The sequence below is a fragment of the Pterocles gutturalis genome, unplaced genomic scaffold (genome assembly GCF_000699245.1).
Source record: "Pterocles gutturalis isolate BGI_N339 unplaced genomic scaffold, ASM69924v1 scaffold7237, whole genome shotgun sequence".
NCBI lineage: Eukaryota > Metazoa > Chordata > Aves > Pterocliformes > Pteroclidae > Pterocles > Pterocles gutturalis.
In genome coordinates, this window is record NW_010115516.1 from 71,441 (window position 1) to 88,186 (window position 16,746).

General features: G+C 38.1%; 1 protein-coding gene across 1 annotated transcript in view; it reads left to right on the plus strand.

Moving 5' to 3' along the window:
- SDK1 (sidekick cell adhesion molecule 1) overlaps positions 1 to 16,746 on the plus strand; it is a gene marked incomplete at its 5' end in the record, with an annotated part of 281,508 nt that overhangs the window by 70,804 nt on the left and 193,958 nt on the right. The window contains one exon of the mRNA XM_010075218.1: positions 6,620 to 6,753. Within this exon, the coding sequence (XP_010073520.1) occupies positions 6,620 to 6,753 (134 nt within the window). The remainder of the gene's footprint in view (positions 1 to 6,619; positions 6,754 to 16,746) is intronic.

Sequence of the window (16,746 nt, forward strand, 5' to 3'; positions counted from 1 at the left end):
TTTAATACTTGCCTACAAACCGCCATAGCACGTACCATTATGCTGACATGTTTTATCAGAAGTGAAGATATACTTTAATAACAGAAGTTTTCCTTTCACAGTGATGAAAAGGGAAAAAAAACCCAGTGGTTAAAAAAAACCCACAGCACCTTGAATAATCAGTTCAGGAGAAATATCATAAAGTGGAGCGATATTCACGTCTGTCTGTATGTGCAAATTGAACTATAAAATCCCAAATGGTTACAAATAGTCTTTGTGCTTGGCAGCAGTGGAGTCAGCCAGCTGTGTAGATCGACAGCCTGTGATACTTTTAAACCTCAATGTTTTGTTTAAAGAACCCATTTATATTAAAAAATTTCCACTATTCTTCTTTCCAGTGGTTGCTAGCTACATCCATAGCAACAGATAGCGATGTCGCAAGTGGAGTTCAATGTGTTGATTACATGATAAACTGGACAGAGAAGAAAATAGATACTCTGTTTACAAATATCTTCAATGCAGTAAGAGTTTTATAGGAAAAGGAGACTGGTTTCTGTTGTTGACCTGTTCTGTAGTATGTTTTTTTTCTTCAAAGTCTGTATTTTTCTTCTACTTTGAGAACTGCTGTTGCTGGAGTAGCACATCCAGGCACACATCAGTGTGCTTCAGTAAGACAACTCCCAGGAGCTGTGATTTAAGCACACATAGGTACTTACATCAACTGTACTAACTCTTGTTACTTAAAATATTAAAAAAAAATAAGAAAACCAGAGGAGTAGAGTTGTGTGATAATTATTAAGTTGCATTAAATAACAATTGAAGTTGCTGAAAACCTGGGGGGAGAAGCACATTTTAACATAAGTAGTGCACTTCTGACTGTTATTCCTTAGTTTATTACTGTAATTGCTTGCTTCTGGATTGGCAGCGTTCTCTCTCACTGCAAACATCTCTTTCGTGATCAGTTATGTAGTGATTATCTTGGCTTTTGTTTTGTTGGGTGTTTTTAATCTCTAGACCAGTAATTGCTTGATATGAGCATGATTTTAAAGATACATTTGGGATTATTCATCCTGAGCATCCTTTCTGGGAGCCTCTATCTCCAAAGACTGAAAATAAGCTTTTCCGAGGGCAAACTACTGTTTTTATAAAAAGACTCATTATTTGATGATTCTGCTTAAATCGGAGATACTTTTTTGTAACACTCCTGTATGTATATGAAGACACCTATGACAACATTTTTGGTTTATGAGTGTTCTCCAGCACGTCATGTTTTCTAGATTATTCTTTGGGGTTGGATGGCTGGGGTAGGGAGTGGATGGTTCTGGTGTGGTTTTGGGGTTTTTTGTTTTTTCTTGACTAGCTCACACGTTTAAATTGAATAGCCAGAACTGACTGGAGGCCACACTGGGTGAGAAAGAGGGTTATTTCTTAAATTTTTCAATGCTACTGCTGTTTGCGCACCCTCTTGTGAGGTTTGTCTGTTTTACAGTCAGTTATTCCTTCTCAAATACAGTGTTGTGAATTTGTTCATTGAGCTGCAAACCTCGGTCTTGTGGAGAGGCTTGAACAGATCTTCTGCATTTGGAATTCTAGTTCTGTCTTCCAGAGTTTTTGGGACTTTATCTGCAGGTTTAGTAACTGAAATCTATATTCAGTCAACAAACACCAATGCAAACATTAAATAATGCCAGGCCAGAGACAGACCCTGTAGGTTTCCTGTAACTTTCCTGTGAGGTTGTGGATTACTGATGACTTGGCAAGTAGAGTTTTTCCATCCACTTCTGCTCCAGCCTTACACTTGCTTTACGTAGGGCAAGTTTTGTATAATGTGTTCATGAGCAAACATGGGGAATAATGTCTATAGCCTTACTAAACCAAGACCTTGCAAACTCCAAAACTAGTGCTGGAGAATAGGGAAACCAAGCTCAAAACATGATGCTTCTCCTCCTGGAAATATATCTGCTAAACCTGTCAATAGCTACTCCTCCATTATTTGAGGATAGTATTCTACCTCTGCCTGGCAATTAGGACTCTGTTGGTTATTCTTGTGTAACCTTGGGACGCCTCCATGACTAGAAAGCCCGGTCACTTCCCAGCAGCACATGTTGTGCCATGGCATAGCTAGAGAAGCCATGGTATAAACTAGCATTGATTCTAAAATCAATATATTAATTTGTGGTGTTATACTTAATATTCAAGGGCTGTGTAAGTACATTTTTTTTTATTGATAGAAGGTTGATTTGCAGTAACAATATACCTGGAACCTGAATAGTAATTTGTAAACGTGGCATCCAGTCCCACTCCTAGTGCCTTGTTGCTATGGACATGTTGCTCTGTAGCACATATGCTAATATTTTGCTCTGTGATTGAGTCCTGAAAAACATGGACTGTTTGCAGAAGATGTGTATTTAAATAATTTTGATTAATAATTCCCCATCATTATTGGAAGACACATGGGTGGTGAAATGCTCGCTCTGTTAAGCCATGCATGCATTACTCTGATTCAGGATTTCACTTGAACAGCTGTATTTTTAACTGCAATGTATCCGGATGTTTTTCCAAAAGGGGAAATCCATGAGGGAAGTCTTTCAGTAATTATGTTGTTAGTACTCCATAATCTCTCCCTTTTCTATTAACATCGCTGTTCCTGGGTGGTGTCTGGCTGGTGGAGACAGGTTGGTTCTTGCTGTGTAATGTGGACAAAAGTTTTTAAAAGGGAAACAGAGGTTTTCTAGTAAGAAATATCTTGTAAAGAGTGATTGATGTTTGTATTAGCTGGAGATAATATTGGAAAAGAGGCTTTATGAAGGTCGTTGTACTAAAATATTGCATGCTGGTTCGTGAGCAGATGGCAGCCTTCTAAGAGAAAGCCTAATCAGGTTACTCTATGATTTTCATTTTATGATGTTTTTACAACCTAGTATTATCTAGTTATTGTGTAATCTGGTAGACTAATAACCTAACAAAAATCTAACTTTCGAGTATTATCCACTTGTAGAGTAGACTTTGGCATTTTCACAAAAAAAACCATTATTAATGGAAATCCAGCTATTGAAGATACTGCAGAGCTCACTTGCAGCATTTTAAAAAAATGATGCCATTTTCAGAGCAGGAAAAAATTATTTAACTGCAAAAACATTGTCTTAAATGCCTTAATAATAGTATCCCCTTTTGGGAAATCCTCTTTGCTTCTAAAGGTCTGATTCATGTTCCACTGATGTTAACATAATTTCCATAAGCTTTAGTTCAAACTTAGATATTATTTGCACCAGATTTTTTTACAGTATTTGGACAATTTGTAAGGCTGCAATTGAAAATCCCAGCATGTAGCGAAGGCCTAAATTCTGTCTGCAACAAATGGGAGTCATGAAAAACCTCATTAGGTACCCATTTCCATGTTCAGGTACTTGGAAGAGGTAGCCAACGTGACTTGTCTCCGTCATTGCTGCCGTTTCCCCGTCCTGTCAGACCCCAGTCTTTGGTCAGGCAGCGTGTCACAACCATAGCCTGTAGTTTCAAAGGTCCGGCTCGCCTTCGCTTTCACATCCGTCTGTTGTAGTCCCTGGCTGCTTTTGTGGAAAAGGTGTCACTGGAGTGCTTGTAGGACTTCTGTTCTTCTGTTTCCCTGTGCTTAAGAAACCCTGACAGATCAGTCTGCTTGGATTACTTGCTGGTTGCTACTGTCTTGAAAATGTTAGATTAAGTTCAATATGGCTTTAAAAACCCAATATTTATATTTTTCATGAATTCAGTGCTGGGTATGAATTAGTGACAGGTCCCCTCCATCTGCTGCAGTCGTCTTCCTCAAATATGCTGGTAAACTGAGCAGCCCGGAATCAGATTTTCCTTGGAACGTTAATGTGGAGCTGTCATAATTTAACAGTTATTCTAGACAATGAAAACAAACAATAAACCCAGGAAAACATGTTAAGCCAATTTTAGGGTGCTCTCTGCAGCTGTTGCGCAAAAAGCGGCTGCGACCCTGGTAAGGGCTGGGGCATGAATCTTCAGATGGTTTAGAAACATTGGAATTAATGAGTCCTTAAAATGTGACTAATTGATTTTCCTGATGCACAAGGCTCATACTTGATCTAAATAACGTCTGCAGACTGTGAAGGCTCGTGTCTTGCTCTGTACTCGACTTCAGTTAATGAAAATGAAACATTCCATTTTTCACAGAACTATTAAGATATCAATAACTCATTTTGGGGTTTTTAATTTAGCGTTAATTTCACTATGTAATTGATGACCCCAAAGAGTGGTCTTCAGTAGTTGCTTTGTCTTCTAATTATTTTTTCTATACAAATTAATATCAAACATTTTGCTCTATTTTGAACATGTAATTTATAATATTTAGTGCTTCTGCACTGATCTTTTTTTGGTTCAAATATACTTTTGTTCACTTAATTTTAAAAAGTATGACATTTCTCTCACAAATGTTACGTTTTTCTCACATTCCAATAAATATTTGTGTAATATCATTTTTAAAAAATCTGCACTTTGAACAAGTTTCTTAATAAATACATCTTAATTCTCTTTGCTCTTGATTAGTATATAATGAGTATAATGGTTCATTTGTCAGAATTTACACTCAATTTAATACAGATAGCAGCAGTGTACATCTCGCCAGTATTCCAGGGTCACCTTTAAGACTTGGGGTGTGGTTGCAGCTGGCATCAAAGCAGTCTGAAATGTATTTCACTATTTTCAGAGAATCTTTCTAATGTTGCTTTCTTTAGAACTAAAGTAGAAATGAATGCAGATGTCATTGTCTTTTAATATTCAATTCTTAGCACTTCATTGGAATTTTATCTCTATTTGCTTTATCAAATGTCATATTAATTGCATTTTGTATCTCCACTCTGTAAATCTGTCATAATTTCTTTCAATAATTTTCTAAGTCAATCAAGTTAGTACAGGTTCATTGAATGAAGAGAAAAGTCATACTGTGATTTATTTTTTTTTAACAGTGTTTGTAATTAAAACTGTCAATAAAGATAATGTAAACAGGATCTCTAGCTGATGTGATCAGAGCTGAAAACATAGCCTTGGATATTTTTCAGGAGATTTTATTTATTGGTATCTACTGATAGCTTTATAGAAGTTCAGTGTTCTTTGTATCCGCATTAGAAAACTGAAGTGGTACGAATGAAACACGCCCAGCGTTTGAGCACTGCCACATTCACACTGTCATTTCTATGTCTCCTCCTATATGTAGAAACTAATACACTACAGTAGGAGTGTGTGATTTCCCCTATTACTTTAAATGCTTTTTCAAAAGCAAAATAGTGGTGAATTATTAATGTCAACCACACCACACTGAAACAGGAAGAAACGCAGGAATGTTCATTATTGATTGATTAGTGTACGAATACTTTGCCTTAGCTCTGACTCTTTTTGAGGCCTCTTGATGTATGAACTTGTTTCATCCAGCATAATAATTTTATGTTGTTTCAACCTCATACTCGAGGATGTGACTGGTAGCACAGCTGAACTCAGTGGGGCTTCCCATCCAGTCGTGTAAGCGAAGGTGGGAGTTTCTTGCTCTGAGTCTTCTGTTCAGATTTCCGAGTTTTTGCCCATCCCGGTCTGCATTGATGTCAGCTCTTGGCTCCACAGGCATGGTTTAGTGAGTTAGGTGGTGTTGGGTTGGACTTGATGATCCTTGAGGTCTTTTCCAACCTTAATGATTCTATGATTCTTTGTGTTCTTTTATCCTGATCTGGTTTTTGAGCTTCCTGTGCCCTGTTTGGTTAAAGCCCTTAAACTTTTACGTGTTGTCTCGAGATGAAACCTTCACCTTGTGTAGCCAAGAAAAGACCATCTAATACTCACAAAATGCAAAGTAACCAACCCTATTGTGGTGCACATGGGTAACGCCGCCTACGAGGGAGTTCATAGAGACGTTTGTTGGGTAGCAGCCCTAAGCCAGAGCAGACCTGTGTTACACAGCGACATTTATTGACTCCTTCAGGCCTACACCAGTGCTCACTGCAGGCTCGTGCTTTCCTACCTGCTTTAGATTAAATGAAAACTGTTCCCTATCTGCACACAGATCATCTGTGTGTATAAATGAGGCCCTAAAGTGTTGATCTTCTCTGTGATGTTGTGATAATTAGTGATGCCGTAAATACAGAAAGTTTACCTTCTGAGGTTCTGCTGCCTTTGATTTTTACTTTTTTTTCCCCACTAACCTAGGTGTTGTTATTCCCTGAGTGTCAGTCTTTAATAGGCTAGCTTCCACTTGTTGAGAAGGTTTGCAATAAAACTGGCTTTGCAGCATACTGATATTTGCCAGGACTGTCCTCAATCCGTAACGATGCAGTTCGCAGGCTATCGGTCTCTGTTGTCATTTGCCACTTCTTGTGTAACAACTTATTGCCATTTAAACTGTTTTAGTTTTATATGCTTACTGTATGTCACAATAAACATCATATGTGATCTAAACAGAGAAAAGACCCGGAGGCATCAAAGGTCTTAGGTATTACTTGCGAATGTGTTTGAAATCAGGCTGGTTTTTATTCCCCAGCATCTTGGTTGAGATGACCAATGAATATTATATCAGTCTGTCTGAAGTGTTGTTTTGACTGGTGGATACCATTCTGCTGGTTTCAACGCAGTCTTTCTCTTTCCTAAACAGAGCCATCACACTGGAGAACCAGCTGGTGATCCTCGCAACATCAGCGACGGACGCAGGACGCTATTATGTCCAGGCGGTCAATGAAAAGAATGGAGAGAACAAGACAAGTCCGTTTATTCATCTCAGCGTAGCAAGTGAGTACCCACACTCTGGATAATGTGCTGTCATACTGAGGCTGCAGACAGTATTCACAGAAGTCTGCCCTAATGAAAAGAACCTTGCTAACAACAGATTGGATCTTCAAAGGGGGTCAACTTTTCCAGCTTAGTTTGGATCACGTTGAGTCTTTGTGCAATAAGAGGGACCTAAGAGAGCATATGCCCTTGACAAATCGTCCTCAAAGCCTTTTGGCTGGTGGTTTATTTTGTGCAAGGCAGGTACATGATGATACCCCTCGCTGTTTTGTTGTGAAGTTCTGGTCATAATTTCTTTTTAATGCAGGGCTTTATAATATATCGTTTTCCATTGTGCGTAAGTAAACAAGTCACTTTTCTGAGTTCGGTTTTATTAATGGGTCTATTTCCAGTCTGTGGCGTTATTTTTACCTAGAGTTATCACAGAGTCCCAGGGAACATGCATTTCATTGTTATTACTTATTATTTTACATTGTGCAAATTGTATTAACACCTCCCATTACAGAGGCGTTCTGTGAGTAGGTTTTATGGCAAAGGGGAGGGAAAAGAGCAGAGCAACGGGGCCAGAAAGATGACTGCACGCCAAATATGCTAAAGTGCACAGTCAGCAAAAGTATGCATGTGTAAACTACTATAAATGTGTTTGTATGAAAAATTAATATTCTAAACATTTTGAATGGTTTGACTCCTTTTCTGAGGGTATTTGGTAAAGGTGGCTTTAATGCAGCCGTGAGGTAGAGTAAGTCTGCTGTGTAAATGTGCAGGTTTCTGGTTTTCATTGTTGACGTAAGGGAGAGATGACTGGGTAAGTTGTTCGTGCCACTGGCAGCTTTTCCAGCAGGCTGTTCTTATGGTTTGGGCTTCTAGAAGATGCAAGACTCAGCTCTAGATCAGTTGGCATGATGAGATGCCCGAGATCTCTTGATCTTGGATACCATCAGAGTTGAGACAATCCCGAAGGCGTGTTTCCATACGATAGCAAAACTTGGGAGTCTGGGTTCCTGAGCAGGAAATCTGGCAAACTGCTCTTGGAAATATGGTTATGTTTCTCAGAAGTTCATCAAAACCATTAATTTCCTGTGAAACATTTGATTTCTAAGAAAATATAATTTTTCTACTAAAATTCCTAATCGGATTCCAAGGAAAGCTGTTCTTACACAAGCAGTGGGAGCCTCTTAGTGGGATGGGGGTCACCAAGGGCAGAAGCTGTATGGTGTAACAGAAGACGTGACAAACTTGTGGTTTTTCCCAGATATGTTTACAAACTAAATGAATTTCTTGGGGGTTTCATGTGTGTATCTTTCTGAAGTGGAAATAATATTCCAAATCCACTTGTGAATTCTAGTTGTGCTGTAGCATGTAGATTGTAAACATTATTATTTCTGACAGCATGAAGAGGTTTGCTAACACTTTAGTAATTTCATTTTTCAAGCAAATTTGTATTTTTGTATTATGTGACCAATAATGTACTTCCCACTTTAATTTCATATCTTAATTAATGCTAGAAATAGTCTGTGATCATGCATGCAGAACAAGTGCTATGCAAAGCAGAAGGTAATATGGGCATATGGAAAAGAAAACACTTGAAAATGCATACAGCCTTGATACCATGAATGCAAAGTCTATCTGGAATGTGAAACATAGGAAAGATTAAATGGATAAAATAAAATGGAGAATGAGGCAAGATAGAAAGCCAAAATTGGATTTGCTTGTTACAATTAATAGTAGCCAATGAGGTTTTTAAATAGTCATCTTGCTTTCCAGGATTTATTAATGCTACCAGTGTGTTGAAGAAAGGCACTGGCCATCAGGCATTACGGTGTCTGTAAAGAAGATGAGATTAACACGGTCATTCTGGACTTTGAATCACATATTTTTCTTCCTCAAATCATTAAATAGACGTGAATAAACGTTTTTGGTCCAGTAAAAGAAAATAATTGGGCAAAAACATAGTTCTGAAGCAATATGTAGGGAGTGGTTGCAGAAAAAATAGGTGTTTTGGAAGAGTAGTAAAGAATCCCAGCACATGGCTAGAAACAGATTGTTAAAGGTACATCCAGGTATGGAGGATATCACATTGAATCGTCACTGTCTGAATCTTATCAGATGTCAGGAGTGATGACACGTGTCATTTTCCATTAGGACAGGTATAAAATTTAAAAACGGTTTAATCAAAATCAAATAAACCACAAGTGAAGTGGATATCCAATCTCTGTGTGAGTAGATTCTATATTAATTATTGAGTACAACCTTGCTACATGACTCAGCAGGTATATTGCCACTTTTATTGAGGGCAAAAGGAAAAAAAAAAAGTCTAGATAATTCCCAGGGCAGTCATCCACCGCGAACAGTGTTAGATATGCATAGCTTGTTATTCCTTGAAGGATATCAGTGTCAGACTTGCTCCAGCCTGTAGGAAAAGCAGATTTGCAGGATCAGTTGAACAGCTGAGAAAGCTGTAAGCTGTCCTGTTCTAGTCTGAAATGTAACACTGACAGTAGGAGAAATGTCTAGCCCTGAGGTAGGCAGAAGCTGCATTATAGGACCTTATATGGCAGGTTACAGTCAATGTCTTGAATTGTGGGTGGAAATAAATGGAGTTTGAGCAACATCTGGAAAATTTGCTAAACTTTTCTTCAATTAATAACTGTATTTGATACATGTTGAATAAGAAGATTTGAGGATGTTGAACATGCTTCAAAAATACAGTCTAAAAGCCCTGGGCATGATGAATTCTCTAGCAGGGCTCTGACTATTAGAAGTAAAGACATTTTGTTTCTTGTCAGTCTAACCTCATTGAGTCCTAAGCAGCATGAAGTCTTGCATCTACCCATCACCCCTTGGTTACAAACATAATGCATAGAAGTTGGAAAATAGCGTCAGAATTGTAGAATCAGAATGGTTTGGGTTGGAAGGGACCTTAAAGACCATCTAGTTCCAACCTCCTGCCATGGGCAGGGACACCTCCCACTAGGTTGCTCCAAGCCTCATCCAAGGACACCGTTGGCTTTCTGGGCTGCAAGCGCGCACTGCCAGGTCATGTTGAGATTTTTCCACCAATTTCAGTAGAATCAGATCATGCCTGAGGTGACAAGCTCCAGTGAAATAAAAATCATGTCCAACTGGCAGCATATTGGGAATAATGTCACATCTGAAACTAGTATGAGATGTCATAAATTAGTCCAAAATTTAAAATGTCTTAAAATCAGTTGAACTGTATACTAAGCTAATGAAAATCTTGGCTTTTTTTTTTTTTAACCATATGTCCCAGCTTTCATGTGAATAACACAAAATTTTCGCGAGGAAAATCGGGAAGTCAAGAGGTTGGCAAACAGAAATAGTAAAACCTGGTTTGTTTTTTGACTCTAGTACATCCATTACTCCCTGTTGAAAATTCACTATTACTGTTTTGGAGGATTTCAGTATTAACTCCATTCCTGGAAGTTCCGAACTTGACCAGAGAAGTGCGAGAGTTAATGTGGTGTTGAGCTGTTGTGAGCTGCTCAGATGTAAATTCTACTTTTCACAAAAAACAGTTGGGAAATCCTCAATGTTCTTTCCTGCTTCCACCTATTCAACAATAGGTTTGATGATAAGATGTTAAATGGATCCTTAATTCTTCAGGCATTTTGTTTCGTGCTCATTCTCCCACAGATACTTACACTGCAGCACAAATGCTCGGATCTCTTCCTAAAGGCTCTGGCTTGTTGGGGGATGAAGCGACATCCTTTTGATCTTGCCAGTGTTGGCAGGACACTTGAAGATCAAAGTGTTAAAGGCCATCATAAACCTCTTAGTTCCTTGGAGACCATGCTCTTGTGTATCAGCTGAATGCTGCTGAAATCCTGCACCAAACCTCTTATGGTTGTGGCAAGGAACTTAAATAAAAATACTGACACATGGCACTTGGCTGTGGGCTGTGCCACCTAGACATGAAGGTGTTTTGGGGGACAAAGGGGGAGCCAGGGGTGTTAGGAGCTTCTTAATGGAGCCATAAGGATTTCTAGTACATAAGTTGAGTTTAAGAAATGGGGTTTTTTTAGAGGGGGGAAAAAGAAAAATATTCATGGGGAGCTTTTTATTAATGTAAGGAGCTGGCTGAGGTATTTACCACAATGCACACAACGTGTGTCCTTGTTACTTTAGTACACGATGACATGGCAAGACTCTGGGTGCCACTTGAGAAGAAGTTTGAAGAGCCCTGCAGAGACTTTTCTAAGATTAACTTCAACGCAACGCTATCGATGTGAGCACCGCTGGCCCGGTCGTAGAAACTTTTAACAGCACGCACTGCTATTTCTGAGTTTAGTTGAAGTATTTTATGAGAAATTTTGAGAAAGCGTCCCCCAGTAAATGATTTAAATGGCAAGTTTGCAAAAGGTGGGCATGTGTAAGCTGTTCTGACAGCTTAGATGCTCCTGCGTCAATTGGTTTTGCAGCGCTAATCATCTGGAACTGCAATTCGGGGCCTTGCTTCTGGACCTTCTTGTTAAGCTGTGAAATATTGAGATGTGTGTCGCTTCAATAGATTTATTTGTAAATTAGATAGTCTCAAGACCTATTCATAACACTAGGAGATACAGAGTGTTCTGCAGACTGACGTCTTTTTCTGATGCAGGCTTTGTAAAAACAGAAAACAAGATTGATGAAAATTTTCAAAACCTTGCCAGCCAGCATTTCTGAAGAGCCAAAGATAATAAAGCCAATTATCATCTAACAAAGATAAATTTTTCCCTTGAGCACTGGCAATGCTTAAAAAAAAAATAAATTAAAAAAAAAAAAAAGTTGGGGACTGCAAGGTAAACTCTTGGCTTGGTTGCATTGCAATTAATTTAAAATACAAAGGTGTCGTGTTGTTCTGCCCAGCTTCCGCTTGCAGCAGGAAGGATTTTAGTCTATTATGGCAGACATTGACATGAGGCTAAATAGACCCTGTTTGTCTCTGTTTGGTGCCTGTTTTATTATTAAATTTAATGTATCAAAGCATAAATTTTACAGAGGGGAAGAGACCCATTTCAGCCTCGCAGGGTAGTGAAAGTTTGTGTTTGTTTCTTTTTCTGTTATGAAGAAAGGTTCTCATGCTAGCACAAGAGGTTTAGGTCATTCTCAGTGTCTGTAAAAATGAAATATTCTTTATGCTGGTAGGAAAGAAACTGGGGGGGGAATGCTGTATTACCTGGCGGTGTATTTGGTAGAATATTACTTTTGACACCTTTCTGTCAGGTTTGTGAAGAAGACAGGTTTTCGGAAGTTCTGAGCAGACATTCTCGTCTCTGGCAGAGAGCATTTGGCTAACATAATTTTTCATATAAGCCATCAAGGTTTGTTCAAGCCAACAGATGTTGAAGATCCTTCATGGATATGTTTGAAGCATACTGCTGCATGAATTTTTCATAGCTAGTTCCAGCTCTCAGGTGTAGGCGGGGGGAAAAAAAAAGAGAATGGACCGGCACCCCCAGGGAACAGGTATTTCTGTTCTGAGGTCAAATCACACAAGCTCGATAAACTTGTCAAACTGTTTTTAGTTCATGCCAAGGGAATTTGCTCCGTTTAACCTCTCTCTAGATCAGTGCTGTTGAGGTGAAATTAGTGCTTCAATGATGCTGCTTTTTTTTTTCTTTCTTTTTGGTGGGGGAAGGAGAAGGAATATGGGATGCAATGAAATCGCATTTCTGTCCCGTGACCGTACCGTACGTGCATGAGGCTCTGATCAAATACTGAGGAAGTCCAACGTAGCACAGCCCAGCTCTCTGTGTGCTGGTTTTAAGTCACTCTTTGAAATAATGACATTTCTTTCCTTTTGCATTTTCTGCACAGATTTTGCTTTCTCTTTGTCAAGCAGAATTCCCGGGAAGGATACCCCAGTGGCTGTGTCCTGGGTGGTTTCACCACTAAATGTGTGCCTTCTGCTTTGATGGTCACTTAACATTCTTTTGTTGTCCAAAAGGTTAATTTGAAGGAGACAGGAAAAGCATTTGGGATTTAAAACTGAACCTTAAGGATAATTTCTGTGTAAATCTTTTATCTTTAATACACTGAAAAGATACTGTCTGTCTTAATGCTTTATTTTTTTCAGTTGTAGCTCTAATCTGCTCTAGTACTAAAGGACATAAACTTTTAAATGGGGATTTTTGTTTCTTATTATTTTGAGAATAGATGGAGTACATTAAGCATGTTTTTGAGATATATATATATTTAAGTCAAATGTATTTTAGTAACAATTAGAGCTATAACTAAAAGGACTAGATTGAGTTAGTGTTAAAGGTTTGGTTTTGATATATTGGAACAAATGTTAGTTTAAGCTTTATCCAGAGCTAGGAATTTCAGTGAAGGCTGATATGGTCAATGGTTTACCCTATTATCTGCTGCAAAAGGGATATTGCATTGCAGTGTAGAATCATTTCATATGCATTATAAAGAAATAACAGGTGATGTTCAGCATTTATCAGCATTCTTGGGCTACAGATTTCATTGTTAGGTGGGGGGTTTTTTGGTGGTTTTTTCTTTTTTTTTTTTTTTCCCCCTAAAGCTTCAGACAGATCTTTTCCATAATTCTCTACCTTTCTTCTCCTTATAGGAAAAGTTTCTTTACTTTTAACTGCAGTGATATAGAGGGAAACCTGTGGTTAAAATGATAGACTGCTGAACTGCAGGAATAATAAAGACGAGCCAAGAAAGCTCTGTGGCAGCTTGAGCTTTTCTTTGGCTTTACCCAAATATTCTATCAGTGCTTTTTCTGATAAATAGTTGGTTGTTCTCCAATTTTCTCTACCTCTGGACTGTTTTTGATAATGCTTATTGCCACACATGGTGCACTTTTGCATCTGCTGCAGCCTCTGTCCCAGGCAACCAGTGTCTCCTCTGCTAGCAGAACTCAAGTTTCATTATAATATTTTAAATATATCAGCTCTTCTAGAGGCTGATACCTTTTTCCAATGCAAAGATAATAAGAAAAAACTTTCTGTAAGATTTTTTCAGTCTTACTATTGAAGAGAACTGAAACAGCCAAAATCAGCATAAAATATATTTCAATATCTAATAATTTTCAGCATATTGCATCAACAAATGTGATAAAGCTTTAAATACGTGGTTTATGAAAGAATAGTTCCTCCTTTTTCTCCTGCATGCAACAAATACAACCCTCTTGTTACGGGAACTAACTGGTGAAGCTGGGGAAACGCATCCTAGTTGTGTGTATGTTCCTTCAGCATATGTACATACATTATGCATACTGCTCTGCAAAAATGGCAAATGCTGAGGTTTCTACAATCTAACTCATTATTTTAACATAGCTTCTTGTTACACAGGCTGTTTATCTGTAAGAGATCTGGGATGTACAAACAGACTCAGAATGCTGGGCTGTCTCCTACACCCTGTATTTGTATCTGACACATGCAATTAATCTCTCCCGATCTCTAATCACTTTTGCTATTACATTCATCGGGGTGATTTGTATCCTATCTCTGTCGCTGCTCTGTAATTGATATGTGGAGATAAGAGATTCTTAGAGGACACAAACAAGGAAAAGAGAAAATTGAATTTACCTTGCAATCATTTTATAAAATGTGACATACATCAATTATACATGCCATCCAGGAAAATGCCATCCTGAACAAACTGGGATGATTTGTTGGAAGACCAACATAAGAGAAATGCCAGAAAAGTTTTCTGGACAGAAAAGTATTGCAACTTCAACAGACAGACTTTTCAGTCTCACTGATTCACCTCCAATTTTTTTAAATAGTACTGTAGAATTATCAAAGAAAGTATCATTTTTGATCAGTGTTTTTCTTCAGTCAGTCTTGTACCAATACTTTAGCATGGAATAAGATGAAAGGAAGCTGCTGAAATAAACATTGTTTTGATCAGACATAAAAAGATGATGTTGGTTACTCAAGATTGAATCATTTTTCATGGGCAAAAAATGCTACAATTGATAGGATAGTCCAATTCCAACTTCACTGCATTCAACCATTTCTCTTCAGTTTCTCTTTTCTATTTCATTGCAATGAGAAGTGAACTAATTTTCTCCGTTTTCTTGAAACATTTTGTGCTCACAGTTAGTTCTAATTGTTGGTGTGAGAGTAGTAGTTCCTGTCCATAGTTGTAAGTTTAAGTAGTACTTTGGGACCTTTGAGAAGCCTTTTTAATATGTACTGATAATATTACAAAAATTAATACCTGGTACGTAGATACGCTAAATAATATAACAATAATAGAAATTATCATACTCAGAAGATTTATTGAAGTCGAGCAAGATCCAATGCTGGCCACTTCCTGGGACTGCAGGACTGGCAAACCATCTTTTCCCTGGCGCGGCTGATTTCTTTGTTCTCATGTACGCCAAAGAGAAACTGTACTTTCTGACGACTTCCAGAGGAGACAGAAGTGTAGCGATTTGTAGGCATTTGCAAAGGGCTTTGCATTTCAGTTTATGTAAGTATCATAGTTCTGGAGCTTTGTAAGGAATAGCTACTGGAGACTCGCTATCAGTTTACCCCTTCTGAACATTACCTTTTGATCTTTTATGCGTCCCGTTCTGCTCTGCCCTACTCCTGGAGTATTCTGAGTGACTGACATGAAATCTTTCAATTATTTCCCTTCTTTACACAGTTGAATGTATTTAACGTATAATTTTCATTTATTTAAAATTGGTAAACCCTGCTGGAGGTTCTTTTTACCAAGAAAGTAAGAATCTGTAACTTACCGAAGGGAGCTTTAGCTTAACCCATGCTATTTTAAGAAAAAAAACCAACAAATCCCATTTAGAGAAAAGCATCCATGTAATACATGGCTGAGACAGCTTTGTGCTGTGCTGTGATGAGGCAGGTTGTCCTGGCTGGTCGTGACCAAGGGTAAAAAGATACAAAGCTCTTGCTTAGGAAAATAGTGAGGAGTATCTTGTTTCTTATGAACTGGATAAACTGGCAGAATGTAGGGTTTTTTATTCAGAACAGTAGGATTCACTCTTCAATTTATAAAGTAAGTAATTAAGGAACTATTTGATTGTGTTCTTTAAACTGTCATTGTATTAGACAAGCTTGAAATGTCTTAAACTATATAGATAAGGAATAATAAATATGCTCCAAACAGATGTTTATAGAATAACTTTTGCCCTTACTCAGTTACTGCAAAAGCCTAAAGAAATCCTGAGGATTGTTACACATGCTAAAGGTCTGCGTGGCAGAAACCCCCCCCCAGCGTATTTACAAAAACTAATTTTCAGCTCAAACTTTCAGAAATATTTGGTTGCTTGAGGGTTGGAATTTTTAAAAGTCTTCATATTAAAGATGTTTTTAATTTCTTCTTAATACACATCACGGAACAGAAAAATTGAAAAAGGAGGGAAAGATGTCGTTGTCTGTGTCATTGCTCTGCCAGGTAGATGTGATTGTCAAAGTAATTCCAAAAGTGCAGACAATAGCCTGCATATGAACAAAAATGAAAAAACAGTGATTACAACTGCAACATAGGCATTGGGGAGTCAGGGCATGCAAGACTGAGGATAATCTGTAAAACTTTAAATATTCTTCTTTGTATAGAAGCATTACGATAAGGCATTTCATTTGGTTGGTACTGTTTTGTTCAGTAGAAGAAATGAAAGTTATTTATTTATACACTGTCCAGCTAGGTTTGGTTTTTTTTAAATCAGCTAACCAGTTTTGCTCCAAATTTTAACAAAAACCTTTTAGTATTGGAAACCTTTTAAGATTTCAGTACAGACTTACTATGAATTTTAAAGTAACAGAATAATTGGACCTTCCTACTCTGGGTGTAATAGGAAGAGAAGCTCAGGCTTGGTTGTGACCTGGGTTGTTTCACCTGATGTGTGTAAGCTGGCATCGATTTCTTGTCCTCTTGGTTGTACCGCAGGAGCTGTAAATAGCCAACCCAGGATGTTCCTTATTGTTTGTTTTTGTGCTCCTCTGTTTCCCATATTGTCATTTGCATCTGGAGAGTGGTTAAACATCAGAGTAATTCAAGCTCTGCTTG